At 45.1% G+C, this 18,022-nt stretch overlaps 2 protein-coding genes across 2 annotated transcripts in view; one reads left to right on the forward strand and one right to left on the reverse strand.

Moving 5' to 3' along the window:
- cdh13 (cadherin 13, H-cadherin (heart)) overlaps positions 1 to 2,266 on the forward strand; it is a gene marked incomplete at its 5' end in the record, with an annotated part of 117,138 nt that extends 114,872 nt beyond the window's left edge. Inside the window, one exon of the mRNA XM_047051496.1 lies at positions 2,223 to 2,266. Coding sequence (XP_046907452.1) covers positions 2,223 to 2,266 — 44 coding nt within the window. The remainder of the gene's footprint in view (positions 1 to 2,222) is intronic.
- Positions 2,267 to 9,608: 7,342 nt separating this feature from the next.
- mlycd (malonyl-CoA decarboxylase) lies at positions 9,609 to 17,871 on the reverse strand. Its single transcript, XM_047051467.1, has 5 exons — positions 17,228 to 17,871; positions 13,565 to 13,677; positions 13,282 to 13,438; positions 12,978 to 13,130; positions 9,609 to 10,492 (listed from the first exon to the last, which is right to left on the reverse strand). Exons 1-5 carry the CDS (start codon positions 17,783 to 17,785, stop codon positions 9,947 to 9,949), a joined length of 1,527 nt encoding a protein of 508 aa, XP_046907423.1. The 5' UTR covers positions 17,786 to 17,871; the 3' UTR covers positions 9,609 to 9,946.
- Between the last annotated feature and the right edge of the window lie 151 nt (positions 17,872 to 18,022).

Raw genomic sequence — 18,022 nt, forward strand, 5'->3', positions numbered from 1 at the left:
ACAATGCTGGGGAATGTGTCTGTGATCTCTTTTTTGCTTTCTTACATTCAAATTTGTTCTTTCTTTGAAAGTGTAAGCCTCTCTGTCTCATTGTCTCTCTCACTCAAACACACACACACACACCTCTAACCATTCTGCAGAATACATTTCTGTGGCCTTGGCTATGTTGTTGTGGTGTCATTCAACAGCTAAAGGCAGCAATAGGACTATTGATACTGTGCTACATGGATGGTCCTCTACATACAAACATGTTCTCTTCACTTACTATTTCTCTGACCTTCACTCTCTTCATTCCGAGAATTGTAATATAATATTGATCATTTATACATGGAAACAGAGTTGTAGTGTTAGAGTGGATGAGGTAACCTACAGTTTTCCATTCAGAATACAAGTACCTTCCTTTCAAATGATTGAAAGGCTCATGACAAATGTACACTTGAGACAGGAAAAAAACCCAACATGGCGAAAAGACCTTTGACGAGCTAGTTGTAAATAAAGTGTGTGCCTGTGCATGCCTGCAAAGAGAGCAAAGAATTCCGCATGTTGGAATTACTCACTGTCAAGTTGTCAAGACTATTATTCCCTGAGTAGCAGGCCGTTTCCAATGGATGAATTAGGTGGTGGGAGACGGTGTCGAGACAGCTTTGGACAGTGTTTCCTCTGGGCTGGGTTAAACACACTCATTACCACAGATGTTAGCCTTCCTGCTGTCTTTCTCACTGGTTCAGAGCGCAGTTTAACCTTGCTGAAGTATCGTCAGAATGAGACTGTAGACGATAATTGAACGGTCATTAACGATAGAGAGGCTGTGTTAATAGGCATTAAATGTTCATCAGGAATAGCCTGAGTGGGAGATGATGATTAGGATGATTATTATGGGGTCTTTGCCAAAGGCTTCTTCTCCAGAGACAAACACTAGGTGTACAGGGAATACAGAGAAGCCGAGCTACTGCCAACATGTTAAGAGTTTTGCTGTAATGATTTTCTAGGAGGAGGTTGAATTGAAATGCTGATTAAATGAGTCGTTTGAATGACATTTAATCGCATACTGAGTTCGACACAACTTTTTTTTCAAGGGACATGGTTTTATTTCACACAGTTTACGGTTTAGTGTGTCTGCAACCAATCAACATTAGCTAATGACCAAGGAGTAGGTGGCTTGAAATTACTCCCCCAAATTTGTGCATGCTATTTTGAACTGTGATTCAGAAACCCACAAAGAATCTAACTCTAGAAGTTTGCAAACTGACAGTGATATATTCCTTACCAGCAGATGGGAATATTGAGGGACAAGGTAGGATATTTTTCCTCAGATTAGCAAACTCAGTATTCTGATGGATGATGTTTTTTAGTTGAGTGAGGGGTGAAGATGATTTGTAAAGACTCTACCGTCTGTCTATTCCCATAGTAACCACCTACTATGTGATGAGTCATAGCAGGTGTTGTTCATTGGTTCCACGTTGAGTGTGTACTTACATCAGAATAAATATGAGGTTTGTATTTTACTTGAGCTTCTATGGCTACCTCCAATGCTCTTCCTGTGAAATAGCTCTCTTTCTCCTTCTACTACTCTACCTCCACACCTCCCCCCCTTTATGCCCTCGCTCTTTCTATCAACCCCATCCCCGTTCGTATAACTTTGAGGTGGTAAATGGGGGGTCTGTTCACTCTCTCTGTAACTAATTAGTGCTATCTATAAGACTGTGGCTCACCCCGCCTCACCTTAGGCACATGGAAGCGTCCAATTAAATACACAAAATCCTCTGGCCAGCATGTGTGTTTGTGTGTGTGTGTGTGTGTAAGGGTGATAGGTATTTGAAAAGAGCAGTAAAGCAGCAGTCACGCTTTTCAGAAGAGCCTCCAGGGGCTTGGTGATGGAGCTACGGACCAACCCATTAGCCGTGTTCTAAAACCTTTAATCCTTCCGGCTTGTGTGTGTGTATGAGAGAGAGAGACAGAGAGACAGTCAGAGAGAGAGAGAGAGAGAGAGAGAGAGAGAGAGAGAGAGAGAGAGAGAGAGAGAGAGAGAGAGAGAGAGAGAGAGAGAGAGAGAGAGAGAGAGAGAGAGAGAGAGAGAGAGAGAGAGAGAGAGAGAGAGAAAGGGGGGGGGGGGTTATGAGGAGTTGTGTATGTACTGGGTTTGGTTGTTTTTCTCTCTCCTCCACACTCTCTTTCTCTCTCTCCCCAACTCCCTTGTACTCCTCTGCCCCCTGTCCCCTCAGTCTCCCTGCTGTTAGGTGGAAATGACAGACTGTCATGGAGTTGAGCTGAAAGCAACACAAAGTGCAGAACATTGACAGTACTGCTGCATGGCCCAAGGCTAGGCAGTCCACTAGCTCCAGTCCAACAGTTCATCTGCAGAGAAAAGAGTCAGCCTCTGTATGTTCCCTGGAGCCGGTCGGTGAGGATAGGGGTGGGGTGGGGTTTGGGGAGGGGGTTGTGATGATGATGATGATGATGAGGCGATTGCTCCGTTCCAGTATCATCAAATGATTTACATAAATGCTGAACAGAAATGTGTGCTTTTAACCACAATTTGTCTCTTTCAGCCCTTGAACAAATACACAGCATGTGGGCATTATTTTAATCATCGGCCATGTGAGTACCTATTTTCTACAGCTAGGATCTTATGGTGTGTGTGTGGGGGGGGTGCATATCATTACTACATTGCTATGATGGCTCTTTCTGCCTCCCTTTTTCTCTTTTCACGCTATTTACCTCTCGCTGTCTCTCTCTCCCTCTCTCTCGCTTTCCCTCCCCTTACCATGTCAGAGAAAAAAGGATGCTGTAATTGTGGAGATCAGGCTTTTGTGTGTCAGAACTCACAACAACTACACAAACAAAGTTTCACAAGTTGTCTGCCCCTGCAAGTCAGTGGGTGTCTATGTGGCTGCACAGTCTGGTGTGTGTGCTGTTGTAGTCTGCTGTACCTGGTCTCCTTTCATTAATAACTTTACTTCTAGGATTTCCCTGGAGACTGGTAGGCCTAATGGAGCTATTGACAAATGTCATTGTTCATTTGTCCATTCACATGTTCATTAATTTAGCTAATTGTTTTTCGTTCAGTTTATAGTTGTGTGTATGCAACACATGACTTGGAGAGACTGAGAAATGAGAGAAAAACTATTCAATATGGGATCTTTTGAAGAGATGGGGACTGACTGCACAGTGGCTGCAGGCCATCGAGCCAATATCTCTTCACTTTAATTACTGTACCTATCCAATTGTATTATTCTTGTACTTTTTCTTCACTGCTCTCTTTTCAAAGCGACTTGATGACAGATACCGGGAGTGTGACAAAATACAAGCATGGAGGGGAGAGGGAAGGATGAAAAGACACGATGTGAGGAAGATTGGAATAGGACGATGATGTTTGTGGGGTGAGAGGAGAAAAAAATTATAATGGTGAGATTGAAAGATATGGAGAGAGGGGGATAGGCTGTGAGGATAGAATAAGTTACAATGCTTATAACAAAGTATTCACCCCCTTGGATGTTTCACCCTTTTGTTGCTTTTATACATGAAATAATGATCAATATAGTTTGGCTTTTTTGACAAGAATTGGCACCAACAAAACTCAAAGTGAAAACTGATTTGACCAAATGTCAATTAATAAAAAATATTTAAGGTAAAGTAGATGATTGCGTAAATATTCACCCCCTTCAGGTTAGTATTTAGTAGACGCACCTTTGGCTGCAATCACAGCACTGTGAGAGACAGAGTCTGTGTGGTTATGTCTCAATCAGGCTGGCACATCTGGACACTGCAATTTTTCCTCCATTCTTCCTAAACAGCTCAATCTCTGTCAGGTTGCTTGGGGATCGGGCGTGAACAGCTCTTTTCAAGTCCAGCCACAATTTCTCAAATGGACTGAATTCTGGGCTTTGACTTGGCCACTCCAGAACATTCGCCTTGTTGTCTTTGAACCCTTTCTGTTTAGCTTTTGCTGTATACTTGGGGTCATTGTCTTGCTGGAAAATAAATCTTCTCCCAAGTCGTAGTTCTCTTGCAGACTGAATCAGATCATGAGCGTTGCCACAACGGACCGAATAGCTTCGCTCGCATCTTTTTCCGCCACCATGACTGAACTACAGCTCAAACTAGCGCACGATATCAACGTCATCATTCTCAGCCACTCCCTCTGTTCGCTGATTGGACCTAAAAAAAAAATAATCTGAAAACCGACTGATGCACTGAAATCCCAGACCTAGTACAGGAGCAAAATCCAAATTCAGCGGAAGTACGTAGGAGGGCAGAGCCAGGCTATCAACTAGCTGGACCTTTGTTCAATTAGATCAGTCACTTTAAAGTGGGTGAATATGTAAGCAAACACTTATTTTACACTATATATTTTTCATTAATTGACATTAGTTTGTAAAAGTAAGTTTTCCATTTGACATGAAATAAGCTTTTTTTGGAAGTTCTTGTCAAAAAAGCTCAATTATGTGGACCATGATGTCATTTATAAAAGCAACAAAAGGGGAAACATCCAAGGGAGGTGAATACTTTTATAGGCACTGTAATGAAAGGACGACATGCCGAGGGGATAAGTGGAGGAGAAGGAAGAGAAAAATGAAGGTGAGGTTACGACATAGCGGTTGGCCTCTTGATGAAGGCTTGTGTCTGAGGTCTGACAGACGTCCACAAGTAGGGAGAGAGAGTTTCTACTGGAGCTAATTATCTCTGAGCCAAGTGCTTAATCCCCATCTCAGTCATTAGTCTGTGAGACAAGCAATGCTGCTCAGAGTGGAGGTAATTAAGAGTGATCCCTGACTCACAGCAAAGGGTTCCACTCTTCTTAACTACTCTGTCAAAACAAACCCCTGACCTGACGACTGGTTCCAAACATACACACACACACACACACAGACATATGCAACTGTATTCATATGCGATGCCAACACACACTCTCACACTTCTTCTCTCTCTTTCTGATATACGCCCACAGACACACTCCGATCCGTTTCTCTCTCCTTCATAAACCAACACACACAGACAGCGTTGCGTTCCAGCAACAGACGGAGTCTGCAGACCCGTAATGCTGTCCTGAATATGTCATCTGATGATCCTCCCTCTCTCCTCTCGTCACTGTCTTCCACGGTCAGAATCTCAGTTTTTCCTTCTTGTCGTGATCTCCTTTTCTTCCCTGTTACTCGTTGTCCTTGAAGTTCTGTACCAGGCGTAATTGCAGGGATGTTAAGAAGAGGCGTGCGTACAGTATTGTCTCCCCTGACGGACTGAGAGGCAGTGTCTCAGTCAGGCTCGCAGACACCGGAGGAACTGCAGGCTGATGCACTCCAGGTTTGCAGGCTGTTTTAAAGGCTGTTTTAGATCAACCTGCTATTGTCTAATGATTACAGTATTAACATTGACCTCAGGCCTCACCCCATTGAAAAAGTCCCAGCTTTACACAGACGTATCAGAGCGAGAAGAGAAAGAGAACACATTCACATTCACGAGCACACACGCACAAGCGGGTTCATACAGCCAATTCTCACAAATTTGATCACACTGCAAGGCATAGGGTTGTGCACTAACACATGCATACCAACATACATGCCCTCAGCCACAAACAAACACACGGTAGTGGATGTGGTTTTTGATATGAAGGGTTTTCCAGAGGGCAGTGTGTGCAGTGATGGAGTGTACTCCCCAGAGGGTCTGGTCAGATGAATGTTAGTGTCTGCTATGTGAACTAGTGTTAGGCTCCAGGCCAGACCTCACCAGGTCAGATATATTTGTTGACATCATCAGATAGGTTCACTGCCATTGGCCAGGGCCATGGCTTAGGGCTCAAAGCCATGGTACACATGATGATTTATTCAACAAAAGTCTGTAGTATGGTTCTTTAGAGATTGATGATCCTCACAACATGTAGCATCTAAATATGCCACCCTCCAACTTGGAGTAGGTGAGAGGCCAGTTGTTCCACCCCTAACAAGCCTGCATGACTGAAACATGAGATGGTGTTTGATGTCTGACCGATCAACAGGTCCTAAAGCTGTAACAAAGACAACTAAACAAAAGAAACAATACTGGGGCACGTAAGAGATGAGTAGAAAAATAAGTCTTCAACTTTTGAAGTAAAGCAGTTTTATTTTAGGGTGGCTGAGGCATCGGGCTGAGGCCTTCGGCTAGTAATCAGAAGGTTGCCAGTTCGATTCTGGCCGGGGAACATGACGTTGTGTCCTTGGGCAAGGCATTTCACCCTACATGCCTCGGGGGGAATGTCCCTGTACTTACTGTAAGTCGCTCTGGATAAGAGCGTCTGCTAAATGACTAAATGTAAAATATAATTTCAGTCGCTCAATCTCAGTCTTGATGTATTATGATGTCTTGATGAGTTTTTCCTTGTCTTCCTTGAGGGTTTAGGTTGGTTGAGGGGCAGTTCTATGAGCGCATGTGAAGCCCTCTGTGACATGCTTGCTTGTAAAAAGGGCTATACAAATACATTTGATTTGATTTATTATTTTTCCATTAACATGACATTTGGACATTAAACAGAGCAATTTTTAATCAGGTCGACAATGAAATTAGTTTCAGTAACACATTGAATTATATTTTTCTTAGAAATGTGCGTTTTTCGAATAAAGTACAGATAAGAAAGGAAACAAAGATAAATCTCTGTCTGTCTTGTTTTATTTCTTTGACTTAATTACCTCAGTAGCACAGCCTAACCTCTGGTAGGCTGTGGATTTAACAGGATTTAGGTAATAGAGACAAATAACACACAGTTACACACATACGAGAAACACACAAAAACATGCTATGCTGCAAAGTTAGAAGGGGAAGGAAGACAAACCGCTGGATTTAACTATTTAATTAGGCAATCACCTTACCCCAAACCCCCCCCCCCCCCACACACACACACACACACACACACTTCCCCCACCAACCCCCCTTCCCCTCTTTTGGGAAATTCCCACAGGTCATTTACATACTATTTCCTTTTCTCTAATCACGTCTCCCCATTTCGATATTGCCAGCTTCCTCACCATCAGGGAAATGGAGAGAGGCGCCAACGTGAATAAGTAAACACAACAAACTGGGATGGCGGAGCAGCTAGTCTCAGGAGGGGGGCTGTTAAATGACTGGCTGAGTCGCAATCACAATGTTGCAGTTACAGTCAAATGCACCTGGCTATGGGACTGTAGCTGCAGATGAGGGGGGCTGAGAACTGGCAGAACCTCTATACCTTCCCTGGCACGTATGTTCAAAATGGCAGAGAACGACAAATCAGGGAGTGGGTGTGTGGACAAAGGCTGAGGCTTTTTCAAGGGATGGCTAAAAAGATGTATTTTTGAATTGCTAAAAACATGTTGTTTATGAGCTAGATACAGTCAAAGTTCTGTAGGTTATTGCATAAAAGTGTAGATGTTGCTGTCTGCCCACAAGGACAAATTAAGAAAGACAGCTGTTGTTGATGTTTTTTTATAGAGGTAAGATTGTGCAGCCGTACTTTGTAAACAAGAATCTGCTGTTTTGTAAAAAATTACAATAAATGGGTCAAAGCACTGTTCATAGAAGCAAAACTCAACAAAAATGTATACCAACAAAGCAGTCAGACATTGACCATGTCTCTCCTTGATCAAATGTATATTTTACGTCTCTTTTTTCAAGGACCATTGGCATAATTCCATTTGTGCATGTGATCATGTGCAACTCTAATCCTCTACAGCAGCTTTGATAATTCACCTATTTTCCATTCCCTCTTTCAATTATTCTCCTCTCTGCTTCTTTTCATGAAGACAATCTCTCAGGCTTGCAACTGAAAACCTTGTGTATTTCTTCATTTCTTTTTTCCCTTGAAGGTTATAATTTTTCTCTCGTCTCATCAAAGCAGACCTTTCAGAGAAATCCACTGCTTCAATAGATCTATTGTGTTGGCCCGGCTAGGTGTTAAATTCTATTTCAGGATCACTTCTGATATTCATATTCATTAGCTTCTTAACATCTTTTGTGCTGATAAAAAAACAGTATGGATGTCCTCTGAAAGCCTCAGGTAGCCCACGATAGGCTGCATACAGGACCCAGGATGGTAGTCTATGATAGGCTGCATACAGGACCCAGGATGGTAGTCTATGATAGGCTGCATACAGGACCCAGGATGGTAGTCTATGATAGGCTGCATACAGGACCCAGGATGGTAGTCTATGATAGGCTGCATACAGGACCCAGGATGGTAGTCTTTGATAGGCTGCATACAGGACCCTAGATGGTTATAAGACAGGGCATCAGTGAAGGGGTGGGACCTTCTGTAGGGCCAGTTAACCAGCACTTCCTGGTCCTTAAAATTACCAGTGCTAACACATGAAAAGAAACAGAGGAAGACCAATTTAGATCAGTTCTAATGACTCATGAACGGAGTTCCATACACACCATCTGGCTACAAGAAGGCTGATATGTGCAGCTCTTGAAATGTTGTGACAAGGTGAAGTAGCAGCGCAGAGAATAATACTGTGTATGCGAGCAAACCAGACACAAGCCTGTTTTAAAGTGTGGCAACAAATCAATGCTGACTGTATTTGCTTATTAAATAATGGGTGCTAAAATGTTCATGTGGCAGTGGGCACAGCGAGAACTGAAGCGCCCATGGTGATGATGTGCTGCCACATACCTTGGGTCTAGTCAAAAAGGCTGCTCTCTCTTCTTGCGCCTCAGAATTTCAAAAAAAGAATTTTAAACAACAACCAAATAAACTTCCCTTAGGCTGGTTTAATTGTTGGAAGTTTCTTTGTTTTTAAAGGGATGGTGGGAATGAGGAGTGATCAGCCCAACAAGGAAGTCAGAACACATGCAAGAGGTCTCACGCTTCTGAAGTTCAGGATCCAGACACGGGGTTTCAGGAATTCCTTTGTGATTCTCAATAAAACAAACCAACTAGAACTACAATTATCATCAAAAGCCGTCACACCACCCAACGCATTCCCCTCAGGATTCTCAAATGAAACGCACACACGGAAGGCACAGACCTATCTTTCATCTCATGTCTTAGCAAGAAATATTCTCTTGAGAGCCAACTTTAAACACTGTTCTTTTATGCTCAGTGACACCCCCCCCCCCACCACCACCATCTCCCTCCTGACCTACCTTCCACTCTCCTCTCTTCATTCACCTGAACCTCCATCAATCCATCCATTTACTTTAACTTTGATTTTTCGCTTCATTAGTTTCTAGGACACTGTGTGGCACGTGGGAGAGGGGGGGAAAGGTTTGCCTCCTCAGAGAGATAAAATGTAATTTCACAGTCAACTTGCTGTGATATATTATTCCACAACAATGGAGTAAGGGAAGACACAGTACTACTGCTACTCAGTAAGAGGACTGCAGAGGACTCTGGAGGGGGTGGGCGGGCAGTGGGGGAATGAGTGAGGAAGAGGGGGTTGAAATTCGAGATGGAAAACGATCATACACTGTATGCTCTGATGAAGGTCTTTTGAAGGACAGCTCGGTGGTACACGTCTGACCTTGCCACCCGGGAGTGTCCTTGATTCTTTTTTGTCAGAAACAAATGGAAAAAAAATGAGTCCGAGCTCACCTCATTTCAACCCACTGACCTGCCTAAACTCCCTCTCGTCTCCCTGCAGTGACACAGACGACCCCAAGGAAAGATTCCAAACATTGTTTATTCATTGTATACAGCAGTATCTGTAGTGGCTGGAGTTCATCTCCTGAAGGATACACTGAATACTGTCAGTCTAACTGACAAGACCACACACACTCCTATAGAAGCAGATCCAGACAACTACTGTCCACAAGTCTAATAGCAAAGAAAAAGGACAAGGACATTTACAAATCATTTCACATTTCTGTCATATTTTCGTCTTTGGTACAATAGTGCCATATGAAAGAGTCAGAGAGGCACCTTTGATGCCAAGTGCAGCTCAACAACCCACAGTGCAAAAAGAAAAACACGGGCTAGTGTGCGTGTTTGTGCCAAACAGTCTCAGAGTTTGCTGTTCTTTTGGAACTGAGACACCAGCCCAAGGATCTGCTCAGACGCTGTGATCACCTTGCTGTGCAAGTACGCCGCGCTATTGGACGCTGTGTCCGACAGGAAGTACCTGTAGTTCACCATGATGCCGCAGGAGTTGGCTACACCCCTGGGGCTGGTGTCAGCCTGCCAGTTAAGCCGCCACATGGTGGCGCCGTTCTGCAGGTGGAAGTTAGCAACAGGGTTCAGGGCGTAGCTCCGCCTCTTCTCCCCGTACAGGTACCACGCACAGAGGCGCATCAGGACGGGTTCCAGAACTCGGACGAGGCGTTCCGAGCGGACCCACTCGCTGGTGCTGATCAGCTTCCGTAGGGCATCCAGGGCCGGGCCTCCATGTGGGGACTCTGTGGCTAACTCCACCTCCAGCCACTCGGACTCGGACAGCAGCTCGGAGCCACGCCCCTCCTTCCTGTGTTGGCTGAGGAGGCCCAGGAGCCACGTGGAGAAGCCTGGGATAGGAGACAGGCTGGAGAACTGGGCCATGTGGGAGAACTCACTCTAGTGGAAGAGGAAGGCGGAGATACAGAAGATGAAAAGAGAAGAGAGGGGAAAAAGGGAGTCAAGTTCGGATGAATACACACAAATGCCTCACTGACACAGAGAATGCATACATAACATTTTGTTGGGTGTAGCAGATCCACAAATGTTACTATTTTCTACATGAGGAAAGCACTTGAGCTCTGCAAAAACAAAAGAAGAGAGAATATGGCCGTTCACCCAGGTGTCCTTGCAGCCACTTCCTGTTGACAACAGTGAAACAGGCGGGCCGTGACCGGTGCCCTACGCCTCCCAATCCAACCAGAAAACGTGGTTCTGTGTCCCATTAAACACAGCAGCTACAGCACCACCTATAAACCTGAAGCCCCTCACACACCTGACATGATGGAGATGAATGACCCCTTTCCTTCACCCCCCCCCCCCCGCCCCTCCAAATCTCCCTCCCTGATTCCACTGTCTCTCACTTTAAAACCTGTCTAGCTCCACTCTCTCGTCTTCACCGACTGTTCATCCTTCCTCTCACCTTCTCGTCTCAACCCCGCCGTCTCCCCCCCCCTCCAGCGGTGAGCTGAAAAGAGGGTGTCGGCTCACAGGAAGCAGCGGATGAGACCGAATGTGTCAGACAACCCAGAGAGCATGCTTCCCAGCTCTCCTCAACTCTACTCTTTCTTCCTTCTTTGAAATCCTTTTGTTGTCTCTCTTTGCAGTTCTCTCCCCCCGCCTGTCGTCTTCCACACCCCACTCCCTCCCTCCCCCTCCCTCCCTCCCTCCCTCTCCCTCAGTCCACTGTACTTTCATCTCACGAGTCAGTGGATCTGAGGATGAGAGTGGCAGGAGGTCACTTCCCATTCATCAGTTCAATTATGTGGTACGGTCTTGGTCAGCAGAGTGGGAACGGAGAAAGCTTGGAAACGAAGGAGACGAGAGAGGGAGAGACCGAGGCGTAGAGAGAGACAGCGAGAGAGAGAGAGAGACAGCGAGAGAGAGAGACAGCGAGAGAGAGAGAGGACAGCGAGAGAGAGAGAGAGAGAGAGAGAGAGAGAGAGAGAGAGAGAGAGAGAGAGAGAGAGAGAGAGAGAGAGAGAGAGAATGAGAGAGAGAGAGAGAGAGAGAGAGAGAGAGAGAGAGAGAGAGAGAGAGAGAGAGAGAGAGAGAGTAAAAAGCTGATGGAGTATGATGGGCCAGAGCCAGAATACTACCCCAGAGAGTAATCCTGAAAGACAACTGGACCGTCCTCCCTTATCCTAAATCACTGCTTGACCTTTTCTTTTCTGTCTTATCATTCATCCATCATCGTGGTGGTCCCTCAGTGGCTGAACGCCTCCTCCCCTCACCTCTATGTAGGGTATAACCCTGTGAAGACTGGTGAACGCCGCCGCGCACACTGTAGAAACTTTCTTCTTAGAAAGACATCAATTTGCTTACATTTTTCAGAAAACATGAAGACACACACACCTATAAATATGTCCGCTGAGCCTGTGTATATTAACAACCATAAAGATGCCAATAAAGAAATATCTCCCCCGTCTCACGGACTTATCATGCAGTGCCAACCTCACAGTTCCTTATATGAAAGAGGGACAACAACAAAGACCTGTTCAATCCATCTAGTTAAGTGTGTGTTGTTTTTTCCATTCAATGTTCCTTTAGATAACAGTTAGCTGGCGAGCCTGGACACAGAAAGCGCCTCTCTCCTCTAAACGTTATTGAGGTAACAGCTGAGATTTCATTACTTCTCTCTCTCCTCTCTTTCTACTGATGTTTGTCTTCATATCTGCTCCTACTGAGGGCACACAAACACGTAGGCACAAACACCCGTGCACAAACACCCACACACACACACACACCCACATACACACACACACACCCACCCACAAACACCCACACACATCCACCCACCCACCCACACACACACCCACCCACCCACCCACCCACCCACCCACCCACACACACACACACACACACACACACACACACACACACACACACACACACACACACACACACACACACACACACACACACACACACACACACACACACACACACACACACACACACACACACACACACACTGCAGACAGCAGGTGGTAAGAAACTGAGAAGAATGTGAGGAAGCCCCTGGACTAAGAACAAAGAGATTCTTGAGGTGATGTGACAATAACAATGCAATTCATGGTAAACAGGCTAAGGGGTGTCTGTCCAAGCTTGTGTCCTCCTACCCTCTCCTCCGTGTCACCTGCTCACTGGTCCGCGTGGGAGAGCTGCCGTTGTTTTGGGTGGCTGAAAATCTCTGGCACCAAGTGTGTATGAAAGTCATCACGCGCGCGCGTCTGTTTTAGCGTGTATGTGCATGACCAAAAGGCAGAGAGATAGTGTTGATCTCGGAACCAGGATTAAGATATGATCGGATGAAGTGATTGATAAGGCCTAGCTGGGGTATGCGGGCGGGGACTGGTGTAGCTCCGCCCTTGGCTCCACCCACCTGCAGCTCCCGCACCACCCTCTTGATGAGGTAGTTGCCCAGCTCCACCCCCTGCAGGCCGGCCTGGGAGGAGGAGATGGAGTAAAAGACGGCGGCGTTGACCTTGTTCACGTCCTCCTCCGAGTCCAGTGTGGCGAACTCCCTCACAATGCTCTGCATGGGGGCGGACACAAGATGCCCAGTCGCTATGGAGACTCGCTTATAGGGTACATACCAGGGTCGGACCAAACAAGAGTCTTTTGTCAACGTGCTACTGTGGCTATCGACCAACAGTAACGCATTACTGTGCCAGTCGCTGCCTCACCTGTATGTTGTCGGAAATGTCCTCGGTGAGGGCCACGTGCAGCACCACTAGTGGTTCCCCGGGCATGGCAGCGTGGGTGAAGGCATAGCAGCGCCGGTACGGGCCCACGCGCCGCTTGATATCCGTCCAGTTCCTCACTGGGTGCACGGCCTCGTACCTGACACACACAGGTTAAGTGTCTGGCGTGAATCAGTGAGCGTGTTGTGCGCGTGTGCGTATACTGTGAATTTGTCTGTGTGTGTGTCTTGTCTTGTGTGAGTCTGTGAGTGTGTGTGTTTCTTACTGGCTGATCTTCTGCAGGATCTCACAAGGGGACTGCCAGGTGATCCTCTCCAGTCTGAGCAGACCTACAGAGAACCACTCAGACAGCAGGCTTTTCAGGGTGCTGCTCAGATCCTGTGGGTGTGCACAGGGGGGAGGACAGGGTTACACACACTTTCATATGTCTGAGGTGGCCAAAGTATTTTCTAGTTCCAGAGTGTAGGTGACACAAAAAAAATTATAATATATTTTAGCAGATAAGATTCCGTACGGTGAATGGCTGAAAGATCTCACTCCACAGTTTTCTGAGAAGCCTTATCAGTTTCGCTTGAAGTTCTTACAAAGTCGCATCGCACTTCCTGATAGACAACACCCTTCATAACACCCTTCATAACTTCAGCCAAGTCTCCCTGTGCATCTCCCCTCAAAACTAGTCTGGAGCCGCATATTTGTACCTGCCTGGATGTGGGTGTCTGTGTACTTACAGTGGTGTTACAGTTGTTTGTGTTCCTGGTGCTTTTATTATGTCTTGTGTGATGCTGACACAGGCATAGGTAGGGAAGCTTTGGTATATGAAGACACTGAGTACTTTTAATAAACAACCTGACATTTGAGCAGGAATCTCATAAATAAAAGGTTCTGCAAACATGCACATATGACTCATACACAGAGGATTAAATGTCAGCAGCGACCACAAAACATACTGTATATTTGAGATAAAAACAACCAAATTCATGCAAACAATTTATATAGGCCACGTTTTCTAGAATTGCTCAGTAGTCTGTATATTTTGGGTAGAAAGTAACACATGCCTAATATCCTATTGTCAGTCAATCACACACACACACCTCCAAAATAGTCCTTAGCTTCTCTGACTGGCTGTGAAGACTTCTTCCACACTTGGGTATTGGAAGCACAAAGCAGCTGGTGTGCCCTGGGATTTGGCACCCAACAATATTAATTATTTATCGCTCTTTGTGAGTCAGGCACAGCAGTCAATGCTAAGCCTGAGGGCCCCAAAACATTTCGGCACAGCGGCATCTCTCTCTCCCCCCTCTCTCTCCCCCTCTCTCTTTCCCTCTCTGGCCCTGCCTGCCTGCCTGTCAGCTCACACTCCAGAAATCGCAAACTTAAACGTCTGATAATAGAAACTAAATAAAGAAGGGCAAGATGGGTAAGGCGAGGCAACCCAACGCATTTCAGAAGTTGCTGTAGCTGTGTGCTGACACATTAACGAGTGGGATCAGCCTTGTCGCTGTCTGATTGACTGACTGACCTACTGAGTGACTGGTCCGCCTCCCTATTTTAACGTCACACAAAAGGAAGGCAAAACCCCAGGGGTAAAATCTGTATTTCATTGACCTTGCAACAACAGAATAAGCTCACTGCAATGGGAGCACCAACCACAGCACTCTGCAGGGGCTGAGGAATTTTTAAAAATCCTCCTTGAAATAAAACCATCTTTCCTCTGAAAGACCCTGACAATCGCAGCAGAAAAGAATATATCACAGATTCCAAATTCTTCAAAGAAAATAGAACTGACAGCCTTTCTTCTGTTCCTCAGGATATAAAAGGGAAAAGCAGGTATATTATCGGCAAGCAAATAAACAAAGGCCTACGACACTGTATTCTTTATGCAGACAAAGATCAAAATTAAATACGATCCTTATGTAGCCTAATACTTCTACAATAAGACCAGTCTTCAATGTCAAATGTATTTAACTTGGCAGCCAGTGATGACACATATTTACCAGAGCAACTCCTTAGTGTTGCAAGCCCACACAGTTTGCCTTTGCCCCAGTATCTGACATGTGACAGGCTGGCTGTCTTCCTGGGCTCTGACTGAAGGCAAAAATAACCACAGAGACTTGCTTGCTGTATCCAACACTCTTATCAAAAGGAAGACCCTCACTTTAATTGAAGTCAGAGCTAAAGTACATAAATCTAAGTTATTTTCTCTGTCGCTCTGCTCTTGAGTGCTTACAGGGGAAACAGAACAGGAACAGCGAGGTGAGAGAAGAGAAACAAAATCGATAGACTAACAGGCAGGTAACTAATTTAGTGTGGAATTCCAAGTGACAGTCCTTAAAGAACCTTGGTTATTGCAGTCTTGAGATTTTCAAAACGTTAACTACTTAAAATGATGGGGGGGAATATCTATATTTCCCAACTTTTCTCGTTCTGTTTTGATTACTAACATAATTTGAAATGCTCCATTTTTTCTATCCTTCAAGACTATCATAAGCCACCAGGCCTCTATTTTCAAAAACCTTTTCCATTTCCAGTTTATTCCTGTTTGGGACAGTGTTTGTGAGAACTGTGTAATTCAAAATCATTGTGACTGTGCATCGCTCAACTCAATTTGGACACTGAACAATAAATATTGCCGTGAAACATCTTCTTAATTTGTTCTGAATATTACTCTTACACACTATGGTTTTTTCATGTCCATGAAAATGGCTTCTAGCAGCAAAAAGCAGACTATTCCATCTACCTCAAAGCAATATAAAATAATAAATGTGTTAACCAGGCCTATTGTATACAAGAGACACAGGAGAAGGAACACAAAGCTACTGAGGCCGAGAAGAAACTGATCCATTTATCCCTCCGTGTCCAGAGTCATCTGACCAATAAAGAGGCAGAACAACGGGTAGTAGCGCAGGGGAAACAAGGCCAAGCTGAGCAAGCATGCCTTAATTGTTGATCGATTTGGTTCTCTAGATAAAGCAATAAGTTGGCTGTGAGCTTCCAAGATCTCTGTGGCCTATGGAATAGCCTTGAGGGGGGGGGATATATCACTATGAAGGATTGTTTCAAAAGCAGATAGGGACAGAGGGGTCTTGGAGAAAAATAATCACTTGGCCTCTGCAGGAGATGGTCAGACTGTTTCTTGGCACTATGTTAACCTTAAGATCCTGCAGAAGATCTTGTGCCTGTTTCGATAGAACGGACCAACGCAAATACTGAAAATACTTCAAATAAGAGGCACTAGACCCGTATGAGTCGTAGCCTCTAAATGTATACACCGTGACCCTGCACCTTAAGTGCTGTGAATATTGAACACATCAAATCTGTATAAAAACATACAGGACAGGACATCCGTTGTCAAAGGGAGGGCCAGTGAGTTAGGGTACCTACCATGGGATGTCTAGCCCCCTCCTCCCCATAGACCTCTGACACAATTGGAACACTGCAGGACCTTTTCCCCCAAGTGAAATGTAGACAGGATGTCCATAGCTAGGCATAGCTTAGTGATGAAGCCCACCCTTCTGATTCAGTACAAGCTGTTCAAGGCACTGGGGCAAAAGTCACTGCCAGTGCTTTAACTGCACTATGGTGACACATGACACCCTGTGGGACCAACATGCAGGTCTACGGTTGGAGAGTCTCTGTGGTCCCATTTGGGTATGCAGACCATGAACAGTACAATGCTTATTAAGTTTCAGTTATTGAACCATACAGATTATTGTCCTTTTCGATTTTTCAGCCAAGAACAAAATTAAAATAAAAACAACAGTACTGAATATTGATGAAATAAAAACATTTAAAGATTTAACTCTTTATACGAATATCATATTCGATGTCTGTTCACAATTTCCACATGTTGCCGCATTTCTCAAACGTACAACGCTACACAATTGACATTTGCAGGCCACCATAGAAAAATTTTAATAAGTGATTTTACCCTGATATGTGAGCTTTCGCTTGCTTTGGATGATATTATTTCAATGACATCAGCACGGAGATCCACCAAAAACTTGACTCCCCCCTCGACTCTGCTTATGTGATTAAGCAACTGTTTGTAACGGGGCGTCAGGCTGTAACGTAACCTGTCCTCGACTTGAAGTATTGTTGCCAAGTCCCGTTGCTGAGTGTCGACAAGTTTTCCTGCTAGTTCTGAAGCACATTTGTGATCCACCCCAAACTGATGTGACAGCTTCACAAGGAATTCGAGTCTCTGTTCTTTTTCGAGGCTATTGTAGAAATGCATAAATTCCACACTGTTTGACTCAGGGGGAGGCGGGGACTTGTCCCTTGTCTCGTATGTGGGTAACGGAGCGACAACCCTAGTCAGAAGCTCCTCCATGCCCGGCCTCATACGTTTGGGAGCAAATGTTGACCAACAACGTGTTCTATACAAATCTAAGGTTTCGAAACGTACTAAACTCGTTCTAAGTACACCTTGATGTCGCCAGCACCTCACTCCGCTGCGCAATGTGGAAACTAGGTGGTGAAATATCATCGCGTCGGAGCTCTAGTTTTACAGCCAGAAATCCACCACCGGGGTACACCACGCGAGTATTTCCGGTACCTTAAAGGGACAGCACCAGAGAATTTTTAATATGTATTAAACAGGCTCTGGCTGGCAGCATAGCTGTTTGAACTAAGGCGGCAGAAACTGATCTGGCTGCCACAAGATGCCGTTTGAATAATAAATCGTAAAGTAACACCTGCTTTGGGAGCTGGCTCGCGGTCCTGA

This window comes from Hypomesus transpacificus, unplaced genomic scaffold, assembly GCF_021917145.1.
Source record: "Hypomesus transpacificus isolate Combined female unplaced genomic scaffold, fHypTra1 scaffold_156, whole genome shotgun sequence".
In the NCBI taxonomy this organism is placed as follows: domain Eukaryota; kingdom Metazoa; phylum Chordata; class Actinopteri; order Osmeriformes; family Osmeridae; genus Hypomesus; species Hypomesus transpacificus.

What these genes read in the sequence shown, in the direction of transcription:
- mlycd (XM_047051467.1), bottom strand. Translation starts at nt 17,785, where the DNA reads ATGATATTTCACCACCTAGTTTCCACATTGCGCAGCGGAGTGAGGTGC. An exon ending in GCGAAAGCTCACATATCAGG is followed by an intron (nt 13,678 to 17,227) that starts GTAAAATCACTT and finishes GCACACCCACAG; the next exon opens with GATCTGAGCAGCACCCTGAA. An exon ending in GGGTGGTGCGGGAGCTGCAG is followed by an intron (nt 10,493 to 12,977) that starts GTGGGTGGAGCC and finishes CTCTTCCACTAG; the next exon opens with AGTGAGTTCTCCCACATGGC.